The 23,368-nt window shown below is 41.8% G+C and overlaps 1 protein-coding gene across 2 annotated transcripts in view; it reads right to left on the bottom strand.

Moving 5' to 3' along the window:
* Positions 1–21,580, bottom strand: part of TRIM24 (tripartite motif containing 24) — a 60,504-nt gene extending 38,924 nt beyond the window's left edge. For both annotated transcript variants that reach the window (XM_065633093.1, XM_065633103.1), the window contains exon 1: positions 21,128–21,580. In XM_065633093.1, the coding sequence (XP_065489165.1) occupies positions 21,128–21,539 (412 nt within the window). In that variant the 5' untranslated portion in view covers positions 21,540–21,580. The remainder of the gene's footprint in view (positions 1–21,127) is intronic.
* Between the last annotated feature and the right edge of the window lie 1,788 nt (positions 21,581–23,368).

The raw sequence follows: 23,368 nt of genomic DNA, 5'->3' as shown, positions 1-23,368 counted from the left end.
CTGTGCGTGTTTTTTCATGTGTGCTGCATTTGAAAGAAAAAGGTCACAGCAAATAATAGTACCTAATGAATTCACGAAGGTTCATTTCAGAACTTCAATCTAGCAACCTCAAAGAGACACTCTCACGCAGATATGCTGCACACCAGCACTAGAATTTCTACCCACGTTTCTTATCAGTAAACAAATCGTGGAGTGGAGCACACCGTATCATCACCACACAGTCCTGCAGAGCACCGAGTGGAGCTGGCAGTGTACAAGAGCCCACACAGCTAAGAGAGACACTAAGTTACTAGGAAGGACAAATATGGTTTTCAATGAACCCAGAATTCAGAACTTCCTATGGGACAGCAGAGACAGAAGAGGAAAGACTATGACTATTTTGGAATTGAGTCAAAAACACAGGTAAATATGAAAACAACCTATTCAAAGTTAAAAAGGAACACTGATTATATTCAAGTAAAGACACACAATTTAACATAGCAAAGCTCATGGATGAACATATCACTGTTCCAACATTAGCATTTCTACTAACGTTATCAGTGTTACCTGTCATAATTAAGTACTAAAATTCTATTTGGAAATGGTAATTTTCAAGTAAATTCTCACTTTGCAGTACTAGTTACAGAATGCAGCTTTTTAAATAAAATGATAAAACTACACATAGGCCAAGCAAAGTTTTCAGCCATCCATCCAAAACAAATTGTACAGTTGCCAGCTCTCACAGATCTGATGGGATTTAAGTCAGTTCATGTTATTTATTTGCTTACAGCCCAAATGGCATCAGCATAACCCTAAGAGCACACACCCATAAAGGCCAGGCTGCAGAAAGTTATAAACAATAAATATTGGGAACACGAAAGTTACTTGTTTTGTTCAGTGTGTGTTTCTGAAGATGACATATAACATTTAATTTTTTTCATGTGTAGAGCCTTTTTTTGGAATAAGATTTGGTCTGTAACATGGTGCATTGGGTTTACACATCCAGGTTTTGGTAACAGGGGTTGAGAGGGAGTTACAGGGCTGTCTTCTGTGAGGATACACTAGGGCCTGTCCCCATGTCAGAGTTCGTTCCAGACAGCTCCAAGACGGACCCACCATTCACTAAAGCTGAACCCGTCAGCAATGCTGGTGACATCTCTGTGCCCGTGTTTAAGAAAGGGTAAAAAATGCTGTACAACGGCAGCTGGGAGAGAGCAAGAAAAATGTGAAAGAAACAACTCTGCAGACCCAAGGTCAGTGAAGAAGGAGAGTGAGGAGGTTCTCCAGGTGCCAGAGCAGAGACTCCCCTGCAACCCATGGTGTGGATCACGGTGAGGTCGGCTGTCCCCCTGCAGCCCATGGAGGTCCACAGTGGAGCAGATCTCCACCTGCAGCCTCTGGAGAATCCCACGTTGCAGTAGGTGGATGTGCCCTGAAAGAAGACGCAGTCTGTGGAAAGCCCACACCAGAGCATGTTCCTGGCAGGACCTGCATCCTATGGAGAGGTACCCATGCAGGAGCAGCTCGTCTGTCAGGAACTGGAGCAGCCTGTTCCTGAAGGACTGTACCCCATGGAGAGGACCCACTTTGGAGCGGGTCTTGCAGAAACACCCCACACTGGAGCAAGTCTTGCAGGACTGTATCCTGTGGGAGGGACTCCACATCAGAGCAGGGAACAAGTGGGTGGAAGATGGAGCAGCAGAGCTGTTATGAAGTGACCACACCACCTGTTCCCCATGGCCACTCCACTGCTTGAGGAGAGGAGGTGACAGAGTTGGGAATGAAGGGCTAAGGTTGAACAGGGATGTGAGGGGGAAGGGTTTTTTTATTTTTGTGTTTGTTTTCCACCATCCAAATCTATTTAATTGGCAATGATTCTGTTTTGCTCATGATGGTAATTGATAAGTGATCTCCCTGTCTTCATCTGTCCTGTTGGGGGGGAAGGGAGGGGAGGTAAAGAGAAGAGCTCGGTGGGTGTGTGGCAGCCAGCCAAGGTTAACCCCACCACACCTTGGTCTTACAGACAGACTTAATGGTTCGGTGTTTTTTGGTCAATTTTGCAATTTTGTTTTGTTTGGGATTTTTGAATGTTTTGGTTTAGTTTGTTTTCCGTCTTTTGGTTTTCTGTGGTTTTTTGTTTGGTTGGTTTGTTTTTCCCAAGCTAAATGCTTTAAACTAGAATTTTAGCTTAGTTCATAAGAGAAGTAAAGCTGATCTGAAAGAGATGCTGGTTTGTATGTAATGAAGAGAAGCTGCTAAATTAATGTATACTGTGATTACATTACAAAAAACATATTCATCATTAACCAATTGACATGATAAATGCTTTCTAACCACCTGCAAAACAAGGGGTTATTTTTCAAGTTTTAGATCCTTCTGCATGACAAGAGGGAAACAGAAGATTAAGTAACACTGTTTAGAAGCAGAGTGCTTAGCTTATATTTGACTAGTAATTAATAGATGTATTTTAAGTAAGAAACTAATCAATTATAACTAACTTTATCAATTATTTCTTAACATACATATATGTTAAAAATTTCCAAAAATTGTAATGAATATGCAATAATTGTGTGAATATAAGCAAATCAAGAGCATCCAGTTGTTGAAGCACTTATGGAGAATGATCCCCAGTGTTCCCCAGCACTGATAAAATAAAGGAGGCCTTTGCTGTTAAGTTTATTTCTTTGTTTCAGTAACTTTGCAGGTTTTAGATGGAGAAGACCGTGCTCTGTCATGTTGCAACCTGAAGAGAGATGTAGAGAATACATTAACCTCCTGCCAATTACAGTATCTGTACCACTTTGGAGGTCTAATCCAGTTTAGAATATTGCTAACAATAGAGATCTTACACTTCCTCCTTTTCCCCAGCAAAAAGGACTCAGAAGACTAATGACATTGGTGTCGTCATCCTCAAACTAGTTTACTAGATGACAGCATATACTATAGTAGCTTAAGAGAAATTTTATTTAAAAGATAGGAAGAAAACTCAGATAAACACATGCTAGTCTTTCAGTATCAACAATAAAAATGGAAACAGCATATATTAAGTTTTAGCACATGACTTGAGAGTTTTAATAGATTGTTTCTGCTATCTCAAATCATATTATTTATATGTATAGTGACGATTCAACAAAGGAATCGCAGACGTGGTTTGAAACCCTTTTTTCCTCATCCAGTTTTCCAGTACAAAGGTGATATACAGCTTAGTAGAAATGTACTATGTAGATGGCAATGCATTGTGTAACTCAGTAACAGTTGAGAATGTCTACAATGGGGTCAGCCTAACTAACAGAGATAGGGGCTTAACTGCATCCTTGGTGGATGAGATAACAGGAACCTCCGGCACACAAGAAGGGGGCAGTCCAGTTGTAACCAGGTCTGCGGTTTGGACTTCAGCCAACTCAGCATGCAAAACCAAAGGTGAAAACTGCACAATGAAGACGACTACAAGCCTTCATCCAAAAGACCCCAAGATGACCAGACGGCAGTGCGCATGTAACAAGAGAAGGAGCTCTATGGTAAGAAGTTCTGAGAAATAATGATAATAACCACGCCTGTTCCTAGAACTAATTGTGTATTAATCCAACCCCTGTTATGAATATGTATGATGTATTAACATAAAATAGCTGCCTTTGAGGCAAACTGGTGTGCAACCTTGCACCAGAATAAACATACCTGCTTTATAACTCATCTTGAGTTGTAGAGTTTATTCTGCACGTCAAACGCTTAACTCAAGACCATGGACAAGTATCCCCTCCCAGGTCCTGTGGTAGTAACAACACACAACACCGCACACTGAGGGTTACTGCTCCCCGTAGCCTACCAACAGACCTGATGAGGGGTTTGACTTCTCCTGATGCATAGTCAGGTTGGCTTAAAGTCATACTTGACAAATAGTATTAAGACACATGGCTGAAGCAAACATAGGAGAAAGCATATAAGCTTTTTGTTAAGAAGCCAACAGGTGCTGTAGCAAGCAATTAACACCAATTTTTTTGAACCACCAAAAGAACAATGATACTTTCCAAAGACATTTCTGCTTGTATTTCAAAGAGTTACAACAACATACATAAATAAGGAATATAATACAAAGGCAAGTTAATATAGCCCCAGTATTTTCTTATTATATTCCACATATGTATGTGCTTTTAACATTCATTGGTACACCCTTTTTCCTCATAAACATTTAATTACATTTTAAACTGTTCCTTAAGCATGCATAGAATGTAACTCCTAAATTAACCTCTGAATTAATATTTCTGCCATTGAACCCCTCTGCAAGACACTTTTCCTAGTGCTACAATGAATCAAAGTTTAAAGCCTTACGGTTTGGAAGCAGTGGTGCAGTAGCTTTCTAACCATGCTTGGTCTTCTTGCCAACACTTCCTTCCTCTTGTTTCAAGACACCTGCTTCCTGAATTGTGCTGCGATTTACTTCAGTGCTTTCATGGCTAGGAACCCCAGCTATTATACTATGGTCTGCTCAGGAAGATTCAGATTCTGAATAGCAAGATATTAAAAGCCATTTAGTTGACTTCCTTACATAAATTGGCAAGAAAAACAATTCATCCTCTCAGGAAACTATAGGAGAAGTATATTGTGTCAAAACAAGAACTACATTATTGCTTTAAAGGAAAAAAAAGTTCCCAAACTATTTTGCTGTTCATTTTTCCCCTTCTCCCAAATACCCATAGTTTTGTTAAAAGGAATGAGGGCAAAAGAGAAGAAAGAACTGGAAAGCTGCAGCACAGAACATTATTGACCCACAAGTATAACAAGTATAGCAAATAGCTTCAAACTCTTCAAGTACATTACCAAGTCAGCCTAAACCTAGTATTTTCACAAAAGACAAAACCCAGTATCTTTAAATAAACACTATCAGAGCAATTGTAATGCAGCAGCATCAGGAAGAGCATCAGATTCAGGTTAGCATCATTTTGGCTAATGCTGGTTAATTTGGCTAATAATGGTTAAGCACATTCCTAGATGATGAGGTTCTACTGTTTATCCTGATTAAACTGGGGGTAAGGAGGACCTCTAATTCCACATTAATGTTCCGATGCTCAACTAATTCTTGACCTAATCAACTCTGAAGAGCTTCAAGATATTCATGTGTGAATTTAACAGTATAGTTAGGAGGCTTCCAAGACCAAATTATTTTTTAGTGAACAAAAGAGTTTCCCTTCCTGAAGATTCTCTGAAAGAAGACTTGCTAAGATAGCAAATTGCCAGAAATAAAGAGTTAACACTTAGTATTTTAATGTAATTTCCTTTCAGAATGCCTGATGTTGCACTACACTCCAGAGACACAAGGAATATCTGAGAAAAACAGATCTAGTATTACTTCAAAGAGGAAACAAGCTGGTATCAAGCTACCTTGCCTATTCCTCCTTGGAGTGGACGGGATGGAGAATTAGGCAAGGGTGACCTTATATTTTTCTAAAATTGGCTGAAGTATCATCACCTACCATCATCTACAACCTGCCATTTAAATTAAACAAACACCCAAGAGGATCCAGCAGTGACTCCAGCACATCAGAGCAGCTACAGGAGTAGTTAACCAGGGACCTTCAGGCAGTTGTTCCATTTTGGACTGGACTTACCTTTCCCCAACTGCCTGTTTGTTTCAAATCCTATGTTTCCCTCTCAACTTTTTGTCAAGCTTCAATTGCCAGCTGATTTGCCATCCTTCCTTCCAGTTTAGAATATTCACTCCTAGAGAACCTCATCTTCTCTAGTGAGAACCAGAAAACCAGTTTCTTGTTACAACCATCATTCCACTATTCACATCAAATGCAACCTACTGCTTCCAGCCCTGTAGTACACAGTACAGCAGAACAAATGCAGGGGGAAAGAGAATCAAGAAACACGTACAGGATCCATCTGAAAAATAATTGGAAATTTCAGTGTGTTTGGGCCTGAAGCACTGCAAGGTTTAGTGTATACAAACCAAAAAAGAAAAAACGTGTGAGAAGTAGAAAACACAAGAAAACAGGTAATGTTCCTCTGTAGTCTTAGCACTTACTGAATCTTCAAAAGAGCAGCACCGCAAGGGATAAGATAGCATGCATTAGAATGCCTTTCACTGAGAACATTCCCATTTTATGTGAGCTTAAATTTTCAAATCTAAGAATCCTAACAAGAACTGCATAGTTTGCTCTCTTTTAATAACCAATTACTCCATAAGTATCTTCATTCTGAGGTATAAAATGAAGAAGTCCATTGTCCATCAAGAAGGAAGAGAGGCTTGAAACTGCTCCTTCTCCTGTCTCTGTGCACTGATGCTCGCTGAGGGAGAACCTAAATGTAGACAGGCAGTCCACCGAGCTTTGAGAGTAGGTAAGTATTTCCAGTGTGTCAGCTTGTAACTGTTAGTGTCCAACATGAAATCACTGCAGGAAGTCAGATTTTAAAAGCATACTTGGCCATTTGTTCTTGCTCAGAAGAATGAAGTTTTCAAGTGTCAGGGTTTATTTTTGTCAAAATAATCCTAAAAAGATTTGTTTTTAAATGGAGCAAGCATTTCCAGAGTGCTCCAGTGGGCAGGTGAAAACATATTACTTAACTTGGGAGGAGTTCCATAATGCCACCGTCTACTGCAGGGTGACAATAAACCGTGGCAGGTGCTTCTCTGTTAACCCCCTGCCCTCCCCACTAAGGAAAGGTAATAGGGGGAAAAGGGAGAGAGACTTACAAGTTGGAAAAGTTAAAAATGCTTTACTAATGCTACCAATAAATACAGAAAATAATACAAAATACACAAACCCAATCTCGAATTTCCCGAGGTAGCACAGCTCCAGCAGCTGCACAGCAGGCACCCCGAAGTCCTGGGCTGGACTCCACAGTAAACGAACTGGATTCAGGGATGCGGGGCCTGAAACTAGGCCTAGGATCACAAGCAGAAGTGGCAGGATCCTCTTCAGATGCCAGCCATGATCAAAGAGAGCGAGACCCTCGTGATCTCCCACTTTTAGAGGGTGTATGATGTGTATGGGATGGAATACTTATTTGGTCAATTTTAGTCACCTGTTCTGTCCGCCCCTCTTTGCAAATATGCCCCTCTCACTTACAGGATGTGCAAAATTTATCAGTAACCTTGGCTGCCAGAGCAGTAAGTCTAAACCTGGGCCTCTTCTGCATACCATTGCTCCCATTATCAACTCCAGAGTGAACAGTGTCTGAAAAACGTGCAGCCAAATTCACAAAAGTGCAGTTACTTAGAAGAACTTAGCTGAAAGGAAAATTCACTAAAAGAGAACTGGTCTTGTTTTAAACAAAACAAAAGACACACAATCACCATCATGACTATCATGAGGATGATAAGTGATAAGATACCACATTTTCATCTGCTCTTTTGTGCCAGGATAGTTGTTCATGCAGCTATATAATAAGCTGGATCAAAACCATGTGGCTATTGAGCAGGAAGAGTAGAGGGGAAGACCTTCACCCATTTTTAGCAACAGGATCCATTCATATAAAAATCAAGCAGCCATGGAACCTTCATTCATAGAACCTACATTGCATAGATGACCTTCTTAGGGACATGGTTTGGTGACTCTTAGGTTAGCAGTTGGACTCGATCTTGAGGGTCTCTTCCAACCAAAATGATCCTATGATTCAGAATTTGCATGAACCAGGGCCGGATGCCACACACATTGCTAACAAAACTAACAACACTGGCTCCCCAGTCCATTCATTTCTCTCTCGTGACAACACAAGGATTTATGCTGCCATGCAATGAGCTGGATCAGGGAATATGATGTGAATTAAATGGGGTTGTGCTGGGACAGAAGAGCTGGTTTCCACTGTAACAGTTCTCACTGGCTACAGGCTCGCAATGTGCACAGACCTCTTCAAGGAATGCAAGGCTGTATTTTAGAAACACGGGGGAAAACCACAGCACATTCTTACTCTTCTTCACAAGTTACGCACTGCATCCACAACAATGTCACCTCAAGCCATTCAGCAGAATGGACTTACGGCATATACTGTATTATTTCCAACTCAGTTCTCAACTTCCCGGGAGGACGTTCCACACTACTAAGCATCCTGAGAAAACAAGAGGAGACTGCTCTGATTTGCCCCAGTTTTAGCGTTTTCACTGTAGTGAACCAGTTTCAGGGACAACTTAATAAAGCCACTGGATCATTATTTGTAGATCCAAAAGGCTATTTTTGTTTGTAGATGCAAAGTGTTTTACTAAAAAAGGAGGGCATAAGGGTCCCCTTTCTTCAGCACAGATCAGTCACAGAAATACCAGTTTTGTGAAAGGGAGCTCTCTTCATTAAACAGAGAGCTTGGAAGCTCTAAAACTAATTTTCCCTAAAATGACAGTCATTACAGAATAAATTAATTAGGTTTGCATAAGGCAATTTTCCTCACTTTCATAGGAGTCTTGTTTGAAATTTTAATTATACAGATTTCAGAATAAAAAAATACTAATAGCGAGTCACACATAGTTAAATTTTTTAGAAAATGGACAGGCTAGTTAACATTAAAGGTATGTTAGAAACGGAACACAGTGCCAGCTCTAAGATTTTTAGCCTAACTAAACAGAAAATTAGGGCATTTTAATTGTGACCTACAGAATCTTTTCTCGCTGTGTTTATGGACACCATTGATATTTGCGAGGTTCTTCTTTAAAATGCATGGGATTGAGGGTGAGCTGGGTATATTTACACAGGTCATGTTTTTCTGTTAAAAGCAAACACTTAGAAAACTTAATTCAAGTGATGATATCATGTGCAATAACATCAGAATCAATTCTGAAAATAATTAATGCTTTCCTCTTGCTTCTCATTAAGCCTATAGTGGTGCTGCAAAATTGGCAACTTCTTCAAACTGGTTTGTTCCAGAAAAAGCTGCTCCTATCTAGTTCTGACAGCCTGCTGCTGCTAGTGGAGGGGAGATAGGTTAAACCAACAAGCACGCACATCTCAAGGGGAAACCTGCACCTACTGCCAAAATATAAACATTCAAAGCAACCATGAATCTAGCAGATAAAGCATCCAGATTTTAATAAACTTATCTACCACCCTTTAAAATATAAATAGATGAGAACTAGACAGAGACTACTAGCTGTAATCCCCCCTCTGGAAGAGTGTTACAGGCCGGTTTTATGCTGCAGTGCATTGACTTTCTTGGAAAACACTGCAGAGCTGAATTAAAATATTTCAGCTGCTCTGTGAAATGGTTCATTGTTTTTGCTAAACGTGCCCAATCTTCAAACATTTCGAATATCGCATATTAGATTTCATAAGTCGTTAATTTTGCAAGGGTTGACTCTCCAGCAGCTTCTGAGTACCTCGAGCAATTCTGAAGGGAGAGTTTATGTTCACATCCAACACCGTCCAATGCATTTCCTTCAACAACACATTTATACAAAGTGTCATAATGGTAACAAAGGGAAATACTGTTATTGTAGGATAGATAATATTTAAGTACAAGATTATGAATAAAAAAAACCCACTGCCTTGCAATGAACACACTTAAGTGACAAGGCAGAAGCTGCCAACAATTAGGCCAATTGTCACTGCTGACTGTGATGAGCATTTCTGTCATCAAAATTAAAATATATTCTTTCAAGTCCCAAGATTGTCAAGTATTTCCAACTTAGACGTAGTGAATTCAAGCATACAAGATCCCAGGATTTTTAAGATTCAGTGATATTCTTGTGTTCTGAGCAGACTAATATTTAATTTTTCAAGTTGCTAACATTTTTAAAGTGGGTTTAATGCTGTCTAAATTAATATATTCTACTGAAACAGCATTTTGCAGACCACATTAAGGGAATCGCGTTGGAAGCAGCAGCAGGAACAACAGTAGGTAACAGGCTTTAGTCAGAGTATTTCAGGAGAAATGTCATCCAAAACAGGAACGCTAATGCTATTCAAGGCCTTGGGCCAGATCATGTTCTTCCCTCCCTCCTTTGATTCCTCAGATGCACCCTTGCAATCTGTTCTCTCACAAGTCTCCTCCCATTCTCAATATGATCACTGCTCCATCACTGGAAACTACCTATCAGGACTTGGGAAACTCTCCTCTTGGCCCTCATTTTCCAAGCCACAATCCTCAGGGGAGCAACTCAGGTACCTCACCAGACGGACCTAATTTGAAGAGGAGATCTTGCCTGGCTCCCAACTGCTATGCCAGAAGGAAACACGTCTCCTGTGGATTGTGCGGCACATCTGAAAGCCCTTTTTGGAATGTCACAGGCATCCCAGATATTCAGAAGCAGCATAAGATATTCCAGCTTGGACAGCTGCATCCCAACTTACCTATCTACTCTGTCCCACATACCTTTGCTATTGTGACTTCGAATTCCTGGTGGAAAATATAAGTGAGGCACACAGAACATCTCTTATGTAGTACCCAAACAAACTGCTGTCTGTAGCTCCAAATAAAAATAGGTTCAAATCACTTCAGTTTCAATATTCAGAGCAATCAACTTGTTAACTGCAGTGTTTGCTGCATCCATCTGTATTCTGCTATACACATACCTATTCTGAAGTTCTCCTCGAGGACAGAGTTCAGAAGTCATCAATACCTCTACTATGTTCCTTCAAACTATCTCAAAATATATTTGTTACATCCTTGTAATCTATAACAGAAGACTCCATCAACTTTATCCGTAAATTGTATATGCAGGGAACAGATGTTCAAAAGTACATAGAAATAATTTGCTAATTTAGAATAAAAGGTTCTGCCTTTGTTTAGGTCATTTTGTTTGGTGAAGGGGTTGAGAGAAGAAAAAGGGCAGACTGATACTAAAAAAAAAAAAAAGAAAAAAATTTTCTAATTCTTGCCTCTTCAATAACTATAATAGCACATTTACCAGAAGTACAACACCCAGAACCTAGATCCCCAACAGTAAGAAACAATTTAATATGTATTTATCAATAAATTCTGAATATTTATGAAGGTATATTTTTATCTGTGCTGAAATTAAGTCTTATTAACCTGGTAATATTTTCAGGATTTCCAGATATTTTTTTTAAGGCTTGCTGTTGATGGGGACAGAGACAATGAAAGACACAATATTTGATTAAAATTCCCACTCTGATAAGTGTCGTCAATAAGGCAAAAAAAGATACTTTTTATTTCCTGCAGTTTCCATCAGATATGTCTGAGTGCTGTGCGAGACGTTATTATCAGAATAAAAAAAATATGTAACACATTTAATTTATTTGAGCAAAATACCACCAAGATTCCAAATTCCAGTCTATTCTGACTACTTGTTACATTCTAAAGCTGTTTAATACTACAGCTTGTCACATGCAGAATTTTTGCATCTAAGAAAAAGTAACTCTTAATGGCAGCACAGAAATAATACTGATTTGTTACGCCAAAGTAACTCCATAAAGTTAAACTTTCCACTTGAAAGATGGATAAAGTTTCTTTGTTGTGTTGCCAAACTTAAATATCTACAGTAGGGTTCATTTAAATGTTGATTTACACAAAGTTCCCTTCATAGTCAATGCAGACCTAGGCAATAAAGTTAGGTCATGAGTGGTCTCATCCTAAAAGCAGATGTCTACACACATGTCAGATAAATCATACCTTAAAAACATCCACTGCTTTCCCGTAACTACATCCATTATAAAGTTTTGGACATCCGATTCAATTGCAAGAATCCCTCCAATAAAACCAGTAATTAAAGAGGAAAATATCCTCCAAGTTATCCGCAAGTTACAAGCATTGCGCTTTTGGGTGTAGATGTACAGGAATAAAAATCCAACTCACTTTATATTCCTCTCTTATACGTGCCCAGTATCTCACAGCACTGCTGTAAGGATTCAAAAAGCAAGGTAACCAGCTTTTTCCAGTTCCCATATAACTTTAAGACTATAAAGCTGGAGCAGTATGTGCATTGTGGGAGCCACAGACTACACAGCCTCCAAGAACCAGCATTAAGATGCAGTATTTTTCCTTCTGACATTGCATTAATATAAAAATTACTGAATGTAATTAATAAAACATATTTCTTCTGGCTTGAAAGGATGCACTAACTGATCAAGTAAGAACAGTGATTTCAAAGAGCTGCCCTACAGCTCTCAGAAAGCAGCAGGCTAGAGGCAGCAGTGATGCTAGTTGTGTTCCCATTCATCTCTCTTGATATCTTCTCTTGCTGTAATCTGCAGTAGATAACTGAATCAGGAGCCAGACCCTTTTGGCCGATGTGAACATCCACACCCACTGAAGAAATTAAGTCTTCCTATGGTTTCCCTCATTTTCCCAAAACCAGAGAAGAGCTCCTTCAAAGGCACTTTCCAGCATGACTCTCTCCATACTAAGAATGAAGCTTAGGGAAATGAATCTTTGACCAAAACTGCTCTTCAGAAGTGCCATTTACCCATCCTTTAGAGTCATTTGATCTATTTCCACCTTGTTGTGCTATACTGCCTGAAAGAACTGATTATATACTAGTTTAGATAATAAAGTTCTGGAAAGTTCACCTCCGATACTAGTTTGGGAATGAACTAGGATTGCACTTCTATTCCTACTTTATTTTTAAGGAATATTCGCAAGGGTCCAACCATGTGCTTCTTAACTTACTTGGCTGGCATAATGTCAAATAAAAAAACCAAACCACCACAACTTTAAGGCAGAACAAGAGCTATTCTGGCAAAGGCTTGATGTCAGGCATCCTGCAGCTCATAGCACCTACACTATATTCTCAATAATTTACATCAGTCAAAAGGCAGCCAAAGAAAACCTTATTAAATCTGATCTCATCCCAATGGAACTGGGAGCAGAGAAAAGAAAAAAAAACCTCACACAATTAATACAATCAGATTGGAACACAATACAATAATACTGTTGCTAAATCGACTTTAAAAGGATGCAAGATTAGCATTTAGCTTCTTAAAGAACCCAGACTACAGCTCTTGCACAAAGAGTGGAATGGAGGGAAGAGGACTGTCTGTTCAATCCTTTTGGGATGCCCGTAAAGTCGTCTTTATCTTGCCAAAACAGCTTCTAGAATGATTATTTTGGCCCCATTGAGTTTAAACAGCAGTGATAATAATCTAGAAGAAATATGAGGTACCATAAACTGTGGCTTTGCTTCTAAATTGTATCTGGTCCCAGCTATAAGACCATTTCTAAGAAGAAAGAGATAGAGGACTGTCTCCCAGTCTATACCTTGCACTTAAAATCACAACCTGGCGCCCACTTTAAAATGCTTTATTCTCCAGCCCCAGCAGATTGCTGCAGCTCTCTACCGCTCTGTCTTCCCACCTACTCATTCCCTGCACAGCTGCCAGCATTCCCTCCCCTAACCAGCATCAGTTTTAGAAGTATCCTGACACAGCAAGTTCAGCAGCTGCCTAAGCCTAACAATCTTCTGTTAGGCTGGCTTACAGTGTTAGTTCAACAAACTTCAACTCCACACATCCTTAACCATGTTGTGACTGTGCAGCAGATGCCTAGAAATGAAAGAAGGAGATTAAGCGATCTTTAAGTTTATTACATGCTTCCTGATCTCAAGTAGGCATCCTAGAAAATACACAGGGTTTTCCAAGTCAACGTTTATGTAAAAATAGTCCCGTTTCTTTTTTACTATGTACAGTACGACAGATGTGTCAGCTCGCTGTGAAAATATACAGGCACTTTTCAGATTAGGTAATCATTTTAGTTCAAAGGGTATTTCAGCTACAGTCTTGTTTTATTCAAATGCAAAATATTCACTTGAGAGACTACAGCACAAAGGGGAACTCACCATTTAAAAATAAAAAGTTGCCTGTGGCAACTAACTTATTCATTAGAAGCGGGAATCTTTCTACAGTCAGAAAGCAAGTGGCTCAGTTCTCTTGTCCGTGTACTCCCCACTTGTGCAGGGTTTAGCACCCGAGTTGCAGATTTCTTTTTTAAAATGAGGATGTGCCTGTGACCCAAATCCATGCTAGAAACAAGGGCCCTCAAAACATCTAAATGCAATTCAAGCAGCTGAAACCTTGCTTACTGTCTTCCCTTTTCCCATAGCCCACTAATAAGCTTGAAAAATAACTAGAAAGTTTGTTTAACATCAGTCCTCCATCACAAGTTAGTAATGTATGCAAGGTAATACACAATTCTCTCCCACATAAAAAGCTTCAAATAAGCATATACTTGAAGCACTGGAGAGACAGTATCAAGTAATTAGGAGCATTCTTTTGCTCAACCTTTGGTTTCATACCTGACTTTACAAGACTGTTTCTTGCCCAGAATGGTGTCATTTTCTTATTTACCTCACACAACTGTTTCACGCTTTCTTTGATGGTAAATATTTATGTTTTATATATTCTCTCTGGCCACTAGAAACAAAAAAGTAGATATTTAGTCAGCTCAACTATGACACTGAGATCTTCAAAGCACATTTGAGCTGCAAGTACATAGTTTAGACAGTAAATTACTCCATAGCTACCTAATTGCTGTAGTAAAAATTAACAGCACCACTGGAATTTTTCTATTAAAACAATATTTTCTGTGGCCTTTAAATTAGACAAATAAAACAGTATCATTAAACTGTTACAACAGATAAGAGATATTAAGTCCAGTGGGATACTTTACTAGTATTCACAGCTCACATCTGCATAGGTCCACAATGCAAGCTACAGGGCCATATTCACCTGAAGTACCCTGCCTGACCAGCATATTATTGTTAGGAAACCAGTGAAAATTACCGCATTAAAGTATTTCATCATCTTGGAAAAATATTTTAAAACTCTAAATTTCCAATTTCAGAATTAACAGATTTTTCGTAAGCAGTCCATTATTCATACTGAAATGCAGTCAGATTAAACTTCACTTAAAATTCTTTCTGGTTTTCCCCTGTCTTGTTTTTTAGATTAGACGTGATGGGCAAAATACCAGCTACACAAGTTCACTGTTACTGGGAAATTCCACTAAATAATATGGAAATTCCAACTACAGCAACTTGCACAAACTGGCATAAAAGCATTTCCTGCGCAAGAGATCAGCTTCTTTAAACACCACCACATTCAGAATCAAGAGTTCCAACAAAATTCCTTTGTTAAATTTAAAAAACTGGGCAAAGTTGAGTGAACGTGGCCACTTTGTAGTAGGCCTGTAAGTCAGCAGGCCACCCTCAAAGCCTGCTGCGCGGCCTACCAGCTCTTCAGCACACTTCCCACAAAGCACACACCCCTTCCTCGACTTGCCTCTTAATTAACATCCATGCCATTATTTTTCCTTTGTTCTTCAGGCAAATAATTTTCTTAAGATGTATCTCTATGATATGCATTAAAAACAACCCAGTATACTTTCAACTAGATACACATCTGACACTTTAATATATTAGTATATTTTTCCTCTCCTGTTACCGTATGGTCTAGGATTCCTCTCCATTAGTAAAAGTACTAATTGCTTACCAGAGATATTACAAGCTGATTTTGGATCGGAACAGAGCTAGGTTGGCCTCTGAGGATTTAAATCTCCATTAAAAAAAAGTTTCACACAACGGTTCAGCTATTGCGATAACTCCTACAGCCTAACTTGTAAAAGGCTTTTAATTCAAATTAGCCTGACTAAATCACTGCAGTTGGTTTAACACTCATCTGATGTTTCTGATGGCTTCATCTTTTCAATCTCCTGCTTTCTACGAGTGAAAAAAAGCAAGAATGTAAAAGCATCTAACTTGCCCTCGAAATACTACTGTGTGGACATATGTAATATAATAAGCATATATTATATGCTTATATTAATCAGATATTGGAACAAGTGTGATTAGAACTTCTTTCAGCATCATGTAGTTGTCCACCTCAATAAAGGCTGGATAGGTATGTCTAACAGATTTTTTTTGTGGAATTCCTGGTGGAAAAGAATGCAGGAGTCTTTGACAAATATATCCTCTACTTCAAATTACACTTGTACAATTAGTATCATATCCCATCACATGTATATTGAGACCATACCTTTTTTCTAAAAGAAGGGCATTATAATTAGAAAAATAAGAACCTTTTCTAGATAGTTTATTGATTAAAGTTTTTACTATTTTCATGACTTTTTATCCAACAGGTTCGTCCATTACAGGCTATTAAAACAATAATATTATATTTTACCTGTAACAATGCTAAATGCTTTTCACATATGCAATATCTGAGGCTCCAGAGTTTTCAATTCAAAGTAAGCACACATCAAACACAGTATGAAAAGTAGGCATATCTTTCCTATACATATTCCTATAACATATATTATTTTCAAATATCAGCACTCCTAAATCTCTTCAAGTTTGTTACAGGTTAAATAATTCACTTCTGCTGTGGTGCCATCAAGAACTAAGACTTGTGAAAGGATGAATAGATGCAACCATGTATTTTCAAGTGCGAGTGTATACCCACACAAATAAAATATGCACTCCTTGTAACAGCCAAGATGGAGAGAATTCACTTTAAGCAAGTGGCGAAGATGAAATGGAAATAATCATACGTAGCAAGCAGATTTAAAAAAAAAAAATCTTAAGTCGTCTTAGACTACTGAGACCTGGAAGAAAAATTGATCTTCAACATAACAAAGCTCAAATGAAGCTATTATATCCTTCAAACTAACTAATAAGGATCCTAATTGTTATCAAACTGAGAGGGAAATAATGTTACATACAGAGCAACAAGAAAAACTTAAGTTAATTTTAAAAGCTGTATTTTCAAGGTCAAATGAAGTGATGACATTGCAAAGTCCAGATATCAAGATCAGAAGAGAGTCTGAAAGAGCTTAAAGCTATCTTGATAAGGACTGACTGTGGGACATAATAAAACAGCAGAGGGGATATCAAGGGTTAGGTCTTCATTCCATTCCTTACAAACCTCCAAATCGCATTGGTCAACAAATATTTCTGGACATTAATAAGCTGAAATATGAAACATGAACATCACTGAAATCCTTGTTTAGTAACTCTGAAGTATTTATTCCTTAATTAACAGCAAGTATTGAATGTATTTGACTTGTTAGTCTGGACACTCCCCAAGAATTTATATCCAGGGAGTGTCCAAACATTACATGCTTTTAGCAGCTTCATACAGATTTGTTTGCTGGTAGGCTTGTCTACAGATTGACATAAAAAAACAATTTTTCCTCTACTATTTTTGTATTGACACTAGCATGATTTAATCGTGATACCTGCATAAAACTATGCTACGCATTTCCATTCACAAGTTGTTCCCCACCAGTTCCCAAACTATTTCATGTACAGTCTGATGACAAACAAACAAGGATATCTGCAACTTAAGTAGTTTTGAAAAGAAATAGAATCTCAATCTATAACTTTGCAGTATTCATGTGTCTCTTTTACATTTAAAAATTCTACAAAAGTACTATGATGTCCATATATTCCCCAAATTACAAACGCTGTCCTTTAATTAAGAATAGGCTACTACTCAACTGGTCATTGAAACACCACCCAGCACAAAATTTGGGTGAATGGTGGATTTCTAATAACAGCCTTCTTGCATGCACCAGTTACAACTCACATAATCAAACAGTAAAGAATGGCCATTTGACAAACAAAAAGGAAGAACACATGAAGTTAGCCAAGATATTTAGCAGCAGCGTCTGTAGACACTTGCTCACAAGCCAGTATCACATTTACAGAACAATTCTTGCAGCATGCCCCACAGTTCATAATGTTCTGTGCCTGGTAACCCTTTTTTTGGCAATGCAACAACAAAAAATATCACCTACATCAAATAAGTTGTCATTGAACATTCAGAAAACAAGCAGTGAGTTATCCAGTGCTAAAACCATTGAAGTCTGACACACAGCTGATTCTGCAACACCTTAAACCTCAAGAATGGGACAGAGATCAGGAAATCCAGGTTTTCTTTTCTATATAAATAATTTCAAAATTGAATGCACATAGCAGGATAGAGTATGTTGTCATTGTCATTTTAATGGGACAAAACAATGCCTGTATACTAGCTTAGCTAGCTAGCTAAGGACTAACTTGATGATATGCCTTGCCACCAGGCTACCTTTGCAGTAGGAATACTGATTAACATCCACCACAGGAAAGTCCTTTGCATGTCTTGACACCTGTCTTTGCCATTATCAATGCTGAACCTTGTATTCAAGTGAGCAACACCAAGATTCTTAATTCACTCTACATCCTTAAACTTGAAAGTTTGGGGGTTATGTTTGTTTGGTTTGGTTTTTTGTTTTTGTTTTCCACAGCACGCCTTTACCAGTTGTTAGTATCTTTACAGAAGGAGAGCCAACATCCTCCCAAGTAAACTTGTCTATATGATGAAGTTGAATGCATGCGTTGTTCTAGCAAAGCAAAGGACTGTTTCTGCTTGGAAACAGTTTCCTGAAGACAAAAAGCATATCCAGATTATACTTGAAACTCAGTTCCTCTTTAGCTACCTGCTTCTCAACTAATTTGGATATTAGCACAACACTTCATCTCAAGGCTGGCTCAGCAAAGCACTTCTGAAATCAAATCTCCTCCTTTGTTCAAAACAGGCTCCCTGCTACCAATCTTTCTTCAGGTTTCTTTTTTGTGCAACGTGTTTCTGCTCAGCACATGTGCACCAGCAGTCTGTCTGCTTATCTTTCAGGAGCTTTTCATAATTTGTAATTCTATTGTGTTCCTTACCAAGGGCATTCATTCCAGCACAAATAGCTTCCTTGCTGTTTATTTCTTCAGTGTAGTCACAATAATCTCGTAACTTACATCATGAGAGGCATTTACTATCCAGCTTCATAAACTTATACTCTTCAGATCACTCCTCGAACATTTTGCAAAACGTACTACGAGAAGAGGTGATGGATTTGCACTGTTTTGTCCTTCTTTCCAACTTCTGAGAATTTAAGAACTCCTCCAACCATAACATCGTTCTTTAATATAATCAGCTTTAGACACTGACACTTTCTTTTTTTGCAATCCTAACTTAACTTTACAACATTCTATATCAGTTGGAAAACAGAGCAGCCTATGCATATCAAGTTAGGCCTTAGCTAGCTAGTATACAGCCATTGTCATTTTAATTGGCCAAAACAATGACAAGAAAAGACATAAAAAATGTGTCAAGGAGGCTGTGAGACCTCTACAAGTTTCTTCTTCCTATTGGACAATGAATGGTAGTGTGGAAGCATGAAAATAACTTGAAAGAAAAGTCGACAAGGTAAAAATAACGTCTGTAGATTTGCAGAATGAGAAGGAATATAGACTGTGCAATTCATTCCTACAGAATCAACTCACATAGTCAAAAGCAGGGCATAGACCTACACGTTTACTGTTGCTACAATTCATTATTTCATCTCCAATTTGTCCTCTCAAGCAGATGTTTGAATAGCACTTATCTTCGCATTTTTACAAAGCATCTCATTTCATACTCAACTACAGACCACTATTTCTGCTATATTTAAACAAAACATCTGGGAATTGAGCTATGCTGTTCATGACCTCAAAACCCGTAAGATGATGAGTACATTGCCTCTTAGCCTATGCTACAACTCCTGAGCTAGCTGCATCTCTGCCCCCTTTCTCATTCTCAAGTATCTTGTCTTGCAATACTCTACACCAAGGTTCGCACCTCTTCTGTTCCTCCCATGCAGAACCTCACAGTTCTACCCGTGGACGTACTACCAATAACATCTCCTGGATTAACTAGTCTTAAATATACTGGCTTTAGGTTTCACAGATTTTCCCATTCTGGACCTTCTGACTAGGCAGTCTGACTACTACGTAAATTACATGCTAAAATTAAAGACTAAATGAATACACTAAGAGACATCCGTGTAGATGAAGAGGCTCCATATATCCTGTTAATAACATACTCAGGAATTTCTCAAATATTCTGAAGCAAGGCCGCCTCTTCACTTGTCCCAAATACACCTTTCTCTCAAGAGAGTGTTCCTTTACAAATTGCTGCAAACATTTGCATGTTCAAGTTGTAATCTTTCTGGGCAGAACTGCTGGCATGATGGTAAAGGTTTCCTAAATGCATTTAAAGGAAAACAGCCAATACTTGCTTAAGAATGGTCAGTCTGGAGTTACTACCTCTTCACATAGAATTTTTCACTTAAGCGGCCACTACACAGCCTAATAAACAGAACCTCCACTAATGCCTATAGAGAGGCTCCATTTCCAACACACTTCCTCTTTCCTATTCAAAATCCTGCAGGATCTTCAACTGTTTCCACTAGACATTGCTTGTTTGCACCTTCTTCTAAGATGAAGTTGCCTTTAACAAAATTAAGTGACCCACTAGACATAAGAGGGCTAGGAAAAAAACCAAACACATTAGGAAAGTACTTTCATATTGTTGGAATTCATTGCACATCTTCTGCAGCATTGACACGAGCTACTATGTCAATACAGGCGCTTACCAAAACTTCCTCACGGCATTCTCTCTCCAGCGCGGCAATTAAAGTTTCACATTAATACATTACAGGGCCCACGCTGGCTGCCTGTCACATGGACGAGTGCTATTGCTTGTCCGCACTTGTTACCGCTCCGGCACAGCGCCGTGTGTAGAGGATGGATGACACCTGCAGGGCTTCCCTCCAGGTGAGCTCCAAACTGCAGCCTGGAAACATCACCACCAAAAAAAAAAAAAAAAAAAAAAAAAACTCTTTCCTCGCTACGTTTTCCTGCCTTCCTAACACTCCGCGCTAAGGTTTTCCGCCGGCAAGAGGCGACAGCAAACCCTCCTGGGCGCAAAGATCCGCCCGGCGCCCACCGAGGGCAGCGTCCCGTCCGGCCGCGGGCCTCGAACCCACGGCCCGCAGCGGGGGGGAGTGGGGGGACGGCTCCCGTCGCTCCTCTCTATCCACGCTGAGAGGTCCTGGCAAAGTAAATTACTGCCTTCCCTTCCGAAATGGGAAATTTAAAAATTAAAAAAAACAAATACAATAACCACACATACACACAACCAAACCACAATCCCCTCACCAGCTTTGGCGCTGGCGAGCAGCGAGCACGGCCCGCCCCGACGGGTCCGTGTCCCCCCGGCAGCCCGGCACCTGCACCCCACCCACGGCACCCGGGGCTTCCCAAGCTCCCGTCGCGATGGCTCCCCGCCCCCTATGTCTGTCGCGACACACAAGCCTCCGAGGGGACAGGGGACGGGGGCGCGGGGTGGAGAGGGCTGCGGTCCCAAGCACGGCGGCCAGGCGGAGGGAAAGGGTCGGCGGCAGGAGGGCCACTTACCGGGCGTGCAGTTCAGCGTGGCCGGCGAAGAGACGGGCGCGGAGGGGGCCGCCGGCGGCTGCGGTTCCCTGGGGGTGCCGGCGGCCGAGGGGTGGACGACGGGGGGCAGCATGAGGTAGCGCTCGGGCCGCGGCAGGCAGCGCAGGCACACCGTGTGCAGGCAGGGCAGCAGCTTGGGCCGCCGGCTCTGGATGGGCTGCCCGCACACGCCGCAAGTGTCCAACAGGTTGAGCGGGGCCACCTCCCCGCCGCGCTCCGCCGGGCCCTGCCGGCTCTCGGCCTCGTTCTCCCCGCTCAGCGCCGCCGCCCCCGGTCGATCCGTCGGGCAGGGCGCCCCGGTTTGATCCGTCGGGCAGGGCCCCCCCGCCGCCGCTGCTGCTGCTGCTGCCGCCGTCGCTGCCGCCTCTTCCATTGTCCTGCGCCGGCCGCCGACCGCAGCGTCGAAAGGAGGCGGGGCGGCCCCGCTGCCCCCGCCGCTTCCCGCCCGCCCGCGCCGCCACCACCGCCGCCGCCGCCGCCGCGCCGACCCCCGCCCCTCGCGGCCCGCGGTGTTTGTGTGCCTGCCCCGGAAGGAGGCTGCCCCACCGCGCCACACGGCCAACGGCCGCCCGCGCCACGCCCCTCGCCACGCTGCGCCCCGCCCTTCCCCCCGCCGCGCCGCCCGCCCCGCCCGCTGCCCCGGCCCCGGCGCCCCGCCCCGCCCCGCCTCGCCACACCCCTTTCGGGACCACGCCCCGCCCACCACCTACGTGAGGCCAGAGCTTGTCCCGCTCCCGCCAGGAGGCAGCGCGACCGCGGGCGGAAGCCCCGCCCCGATAAGCCCCGCCCCGGGAAGCTCCGCCCCCTCGCCCCGCCTTCCCTCCAGGCGGTTGGCGGGGCTGCTCCCGCCGCTGCCGCCCCGCGGCGGCACTGGGTGCTCGGCGGCGTCTGTCACCCAGTGCGCGCACCCACCGCTTCCCGAGGCCCTGCGCTTCCCCAGCCCGCACTCTGCCTGAAGGCTTCCTACCAGCCCCACGGGAGCTCGAGGTGCTCTCAGCCCGTGCCCAAATGGCCGCCCTCTTGTCTGGACCATAGAACGTCCCGCGTTGGACCCACAAGGATCGTCGAGTCCAACTCCTGTCCCTGCACAGGACAACCCCGCAGTTCTCACCATGTGTCTGAGGGCTTGTCCAGTCTCTTCTTGAACCCTGTCAGGCTTGGGGCCGTGACACCTCCCTGGGGAGCCTGTTCCAGTGCTCCGCCACCCCCTGGGGGAAGAACCTTTTCCTCATGTCCAACCTAAACCTCCCCGGCACATCTTCATGCCGTTCCCGTTCCCTCGGGTTCTGTCACTGGTCACCAGAGAGAAGAGTTCAGCACCTGCCCCTCCTCCTCCCCTTGTGAGGAAGCTGTAGCCCCATGAGCTCTCCCCTCAGTCTCCTCTTCTCCAGGCTGGACAAACCCAGTGACTTTAGCCGCTCCTCATACGGCTTCCCCTCCAAACCCTTCATCAGCTTCATCTGGATAGAAGGCCTGGCCAGTGGTGTGTGGGCTTTCCCTCTTTCGAGAGGTTGTTAAAGTTGTCCTTCTTCCCCACTGCATGCGTGGGTGTCTGTAAATTTTGGCCCAGATTCGGCTTGGGGGATCACAGCTATGCTACTATGCTCAGGCATGTTACCTGACTGAAGCTAACTGGTGACCGGTAAAGTTTTTAAAAAGATGGAAAAGTGCAATTCTGGTTTGGACGCAACACTTTATTGAATCAAATGCTTTAAGCCAAGTGCGCTCGCAGATGTGACGCACGGCTTACACATTGGTCACAGGCCCGTTGTAAACCGATCCAGGCTCCTCAGAGTATTCCAGATGGCTCTGCACTTAAAATCCCAGAGAGGTCAGCACGCTTCCTGCTTCCTTGCAATCCCATCAAACCCTAGCATCAGACCCATAATAAATAGGAGTATAAAAAAGCCATACATGACAAAAGACGCATTTCTGCAGCACACAGAACAACTGCATACAGGGGTATTGTTGTGATTCAGCATGTGTCACATCCATAATTTACGACGACAACAGGAGAACAATACTACTGGTTGTTTCAAAGGGGAGATTAAAAACAATAAATTAAAAAAAAATAAAAAAACACCCCACAAGGCAGATTTGGCTTTACAATGAGGAACTGTTAACAGATAAATGTGATTCCCTTAAGAATATCAACAGAGGGGACAAGCCATACCTTCTCAACTCTTGACCTGCCAATGCATG

The sequence above is a fragment of the Caloenas nicobarica genome, chromosome 1, assembly GCF_036013445.1.
Source record: "Caloenas nicobarica isolate bCalNic1 chromosome 1, bCalNic1.hap1, whole genome shotgun sequence".
NCBI classification, from domain to species: domain Eukaryota; kingdom Metazoa; phylum Chordata; class Aves; order Columbiformes; family Columbidae; genus Caloenas; species Caloenas nicobarica.
This window is presented reverse-complemented; position numbering and strand designations above follow the sequence as displayed.